General features: G+C 55.3%; 1 protein-coding gene across 1 annotated transcript; it reads right to left on the reverse strand.

Annotated features, from left to right (window-relative positions):
• ascl1a (achaete-scute family bHLH transcription factor 1a) lies at positions 1-1,639 on the reverse strand. Its single transcript, XM_088923782.1, has one exon. The coding sequence runs from the start codon at positions 1,429-1,431 to the stop codon at positions 844-846; it is 588 nt and encodes a 195-aa protein (XP_088779908.1). The 5' UTR covers positions 1,432-1,639; the 3' UTR covers positions 1-843.
• Positions 1,640-5,327: the final 3,688 nt, after the last annotated feature.

The following is a 5,327-nucleotide window of genomic DNA, read 5'->3' on the forward strand; positions in this document are numbered from 1 at the left end:
GCTTTAGAAAAAGTTTGTTTTTATTATGAAACTAGTATATATACTATATATAGAAAACACGGACTCTTTTCTTAAATACACCCAGTAGGAAAGGCAATGGTATCGGAAACATAAGCAGAACAGAGCCGACGGGGAGCCACTGCGGTCTGCGTTTGGACAACAGCTGCACACACCTCGCTGGGGAGAGGGACGCTCTTGTGCACAGACCCCCGGAGTGAAGTAAGACACGGCGGTGCTCGGAGTGCGACCGGGCAGGCTGAGGCCCCGTCAGGAGGCAGAGGTGAGAAGCGTCACATTCATATATCGTCAAGATACACACATCTCCAAACCGTTTGTACAAAAACGCCTATAAATCTCTCTTATGTACAAAAATAGCTTAATATATTCCAAAAAAACAACAGGTTAGAAACAAATAGACTTTTCCATATAATAAAATCCGCAAAAAAGATTGGAAGCATTTTTGTTTTAGAATCAGAACATTACAGGAGCTTACAAAAATACGTATTACGTTCTCTGATTGGGTTTAGCATAGTTCGAAAATAATGAGGGAGAAGTACATTTCAGGGCTCGGCTTTCGCGCGGCACAGCAAGGCATCGAGCTCGGCGTCCTCGGCGGTCAGACCAGGGCTCGCTGGCTCTACGGCAGCGCCCTCCTCTTCCTCGGCACGGCTCCGCGCCCCGGCGGGGCACAGCAGCGCCCTCCTCTTCCTCGGCGCGCAGTGCAAACGAGAGGGGCGGTCAGGTTCTTCAGCTGTTGAGTTTCTGCCGCCTCCCTCCAGGCGCGCTGGGAACAAGTCCGCTGCCCGGCGCGGAGGTCGGGGTCCCCCCGAGCGGCAGGAGGCCTCAGAACCAGCTGGTGAAGTCCAAGAGCTCCTGCTCCTCGGGGCTCAGCGGGTCGTACGATCCTTCGTCCGAGGAGTACGAGGAGACGGGCGAGCCCGCCATCGAGTTCATGTCCTGCGAGTAGCCCTGGGAGATGGCCGGGGACAGCACCCCCGCCCGGAAGGCGGCGCTCACGGCGTCGTGCTCGTCCAGCAGCTGCTGCAGGGCGCGGATGTACTCCACGGCCGAGCGCAGCGTCTCCACCTTGCTCATCTTGCGGTTGGCCGCGCCGTTGGGCACGTGCTCGCGCAGCGTGGCGAAGCCCATGTTGACCAGCTTCACGCGGTTGCGCTCGCGCTCGTTGCGCCGCGCCACGGCGGCCGGCTGCTGCTGCGGCAGGGTGTACCCGAAGCCGGCGAAGGTCAGGCGCCGCTTGCAGCGCAGCAGCTCGGGCGAGGACGAGCGCGGCCTCCGGGCCGCCTTGGGCGCCGGCTGGCCGCCCGGGCTGTCGGCCGGGCTGAGCGGGGCGCCCTGCGCGGCGGCGGCGGCGGCGGCGGCGAAGAAGCAGGCGGGCGGGAGCAGGTGCTGCTGGCTGGCGCCGAGCTCCATCTTGGCAGCGGATGCCGGGAGGAAGAGGAACGGAGGTCCGCTCGCTTGTCCGTCTCCCCCTTTGTTTTTGGTCTGACTTTGGGGGGCTGCGGTGGGAAGGGCCGGGCGTGCCGCTCGTGGCGCTCGCGTGGGGCTGCGGTGAGCACGCTCTGGCGGCGCTGTGAAGGCGGTCTCGCAGGCTCTCGCCTCGCGCGCTCCCCGGGCCGGAGTGAGTGCCGCGAGCGAGCGGCGGCGGCTTTTTCAAGACACACACGGCCCCACGCGCGGGGGGCTGGCCACGCCCCCGCTGCCGGCTCGCGCTCCCCTCCGGCTCGCCGTGTTGTTGCAACGCGTACGCCGGGCGCGTGCCGCCCCAGCCCCTGAACAAACAGCTCCCGTCTGCACAGACCGGGACTGGGCCGGGCCCGCTTTTGTTCCTTCCTCCTCTCCTGCGCCATCCAGCCTCGGGCTGCTATCCAATTAGGAGAGCGTGCTCCGTCCCTCTTCATCACACGGCGACTTGGTTTTCAGCAGTGGGGTTTGAAACTTGAAAGCCCCAGGGCACACGCGAGGAGGAGAGCACCGACCACTGCGTGTAAACCGCTCTATAAACAGCGAAAGCGTCTTTCGTTAGCCAGCACTAAACCTTTTTTTTTAATTTAATGCTGCAAAACTCACGCATAGCAAAAACGTTGCGAAGTCTGCATGACACCTCTTTCGCGAATATGAATTCGAATATGAGACAGTATCTTCCATCATAAGTAATGTTCATGAACCCCGTGATCTTTAAAAATCTAAAAAAGATTTCAGCGTGGGGCTGCCTGCGTGGAAGTGAAAGCGTGCTGACCTGTAGCGCTTGATACTTACAAGTGACCAGACACGGTTTCCCTTCACTCACAAAATAAAAAAACTTAAAAAAAGTTAAGACCGGAGTGGCTTCAGACCACACAAACAAACAGAAAGTGCTGTTTGTGAGCGAGCAGCAATGACTGTCTAGTGCTGAAAGGATAGCTCTCTCCGCCAGACCGGGGCAGTACGCGTGGATTTCATCAGGAGCAGGCTGACGACGCGGGTACCGCGCAGACAAGACGGATCTCATTTAAATATAGATCCTCTGCGACCTTTTGAACGGAGAGAACGGCCTGTATAAAATCGGTAAAGTCCTTGTTTCCCGTCGGCCTGTTTCTCTGTGAAAACCGACGGGGTGTTAGAAGCCCGTTGAATTCTCCAAAGCGCCTCAATCTTTTTTCCCCATTTCGAGTGTGTTGGACGGGAGTTGTTGTGATACTTGGTTCATAGTCAGCTAGAAGCTCAGCTTTTCCCGGCGGGTTCCCGTTTTAACTAAATATTCCTTAAACCGGGCAGAGCGGGGATCGCCGGTGCGCGCAATTCTTCAGCTACAGGAGTTGGGTTTTTTGTGTGTGTATGTGTGTGTGTGTGTGTGTTTTTAAATGATTTGTTACACTCTGTTTTGTTACAGTAGGCGAGCGAGCGTGTATTTTCTACAACTTTTCCCTCTTCAATAAAAGTGAAAGAAGAGGTCTTTCAGACGGACACAAACCATCCCATTCCCTTCAGGGTAGCGGTGAATAGCTGGAAGAAACAAAAAAAAACAACACAAAAAGACCTTACAATAAATTGTCCAGTTTTTCTCTGTTGGCTGTGGCATTCAAGATCAAGCCAGTATTCAAGAACCAGCCCATTTTTTGCTCAGCAAGGGAGTTCAGAACAGAAGCGTGGGGTCTATTCACGGCGTCCCTGCCCCCTCGGGGCTGCGGGGCTCTCTGTAACCTATCTTCCATGCCTTGTCAGAGCGTTTCTGGGGTCCAATTAGTGCCCTCTGAAAGCTTTCCCTTATTCTCCGCGATCTCCAAGCGGCAGAAGAGCTCTGCCGAGCCGCGCTCTGTTTTGACTGCTCCAATCATTGCTCGGTGACATAATTAGTATGACAACTGGACGCTGGCGCTGGGGTAGCAACCGCTCGATTTCGTCAAGTTTAGAGCGGTTGCCAACGACCGGCGCGGATTTAAAAATAAAAAGACACAGTGAAACGCGTTCGCACTTCTTTGCCCCCTCTCTTCTCCTCAAGTGCAGGACCGGGACGCGATTTCAGTTGTGTTTCTCGCCGAGCGCGCCCTGCTCGGTGTCCCGGCGGTTCCGCGATGCTTCCTTCGGTGCCCGTGTTATTAACACGCGAGATCTGATTGGTGCCAGCAATCACTTTAAAAATAATTTTTTAACCCCCCCCCGCTTTACAGAGTTTAAACTGCTGGTGTTATTTTTTTTTAAAAAAGAAACACAAATAGTTACGAGTTTCGTGTTGTTTTTTTCTTTGATTCGGCGCTTCAGCCCTGTGTGCTATATTAAAACACATTTTTATAACGCCATGAGCGGGACCCCGAATTTAAAGCGATTAAAAAGTTCCGAACCGCGATGCAGATCGAAGAGCAGGAGTGCCGATCGCCCGGGAGGTCTCTGAGCAGCTCGGGCGGACAACAGTCACATTTCCTGATCATTCAGACCCCTTTCCCACACAGCGCCTGTTTCGCCGGTTCGAGAAGTTTCCGAAACACCCCCCCTCCCCCTCCCGAGCTCCAGCCCTCCGGACACGGGTCCGAGCGGGGCGGCGAGCCTGGCGTCGTCCCTCGTGTCCTGCTAAACCGACATTACTTTTTACGAAAACATTTCGAACAACAGAGGTCATGTTTTATTTTCCTTGTTGTTGCTGGGTTTTTTTGCGGGGGGGGTAGGAGGGGTGGAGTGTGTGTGTATGGGGGGAGGGAGGCATTTACTATAAATCACATCAATTATAAACTGAAAAAAAAAATCGAGCCAACCATCGTTGGAAATACTGTACACAGCTGCGCGAGTAGCCCCACTCGCCACGCGGGGACCGTGGGCACCCCGGGCGGCGGCCGGTCGCGCGCCTCCCCTGTGCAGCCACGCGACACCTGCCCGTCACGCCCCGCGGCCGGCACCTTGCTTCTCGGGCACGAGCGCTGTCCTCCGGGGACGGGAGACGGGTCCGAGACTCGTGTCAAAACTGACCCCACTGGAAGGGAAGACCCTCAGCTGCCTACTGCACACACACACACAGAGAGAGGTGCCGACGGCTCATGGCGTCGGCGCATCTCTGCGGGACTGTGGAAAACCTCTGAGACCCCAGCCACAGGCCCCGTGTAGTCGTAACTCCAGCGGGAGAGCGGAAGAATGAGGCCTATAGCTTCCTTCAGTGTCTGGCAATGTCTGCTTTGTATTAGTACTCCTTTTCCGATAATTGACCAGGAATTGGCTACGCAGCGACACGCGGGACGAATGGCCTGGATGCACACAGACGGGAGTCATTCAGAGTCATTATTTCTGCTCCTTTTTCTTTTCCAGAGAGAGCGATTAGCAGCTGATAAAGACGGAATAATAAGCGTGTTGACCAAATACCCAGAGAAAGGGCGATAGCGCGCAGGGAAGCTCTTTCTTTTATTGACTTTGTTAACCATTCGAGAGAGGCGGCAGGTGCTGCTCTCCAGGTGCGTCAGGCGTGGAATCCCCTGCAGCCATCGGAGCCATTTAGTAAATTAATTCTTTGGCATGAGGTCTGAGGAACATCCTGCGACTTGTTGAAGCAGGTAGCACGCTGCCGGGAGACGGCCCTCGGGGGCCCCCTAGCGGCGCTGAGGGGGATCGGCGTCTCCGAGCCTCCGTCAGCCTGAATCCGTCCCCGATAGAGACAACACAGAGAGAGAGAGAGAATACTTAATGACGAGACAACCATCATCCTCACCACCAGAAAACTTTTTTTCTGTAGGATCCCGATCATTTTAATGTTTGCGATACAAACATAAGAACACCACAGAAATGGTTCTGGAAGCTAAGGTTTCTGCTGGAAGAGGTGTTAGTGGGCCAGAAGGGGGCGCTCACCC

This window comes from Atractosteus spatula, chromosome 8 (assembly GCF_055471065.1).
Source record: "Atractosteus spatula isolate fAtrSpa1 chromosome 8, fAtrSpa1.hap1, whole genome shotgun sequence".
NCBI lineage: Eukaryota > Metazoa > Chordata > Actinopteri > Semionotiformes > Lepisosteidae > Atractosteus > Atractosteus spatula.

What these genes read in the sequence shown, in the direction of transcription:
- ascl1a (XM_088923782.1), bottom strand. Translation starts at nt 1,431, where the DNA reads ATGGAGCTCGGCGCCAGCCAGCAGCACCTGCTCCCGCCCGCCTGCTTC.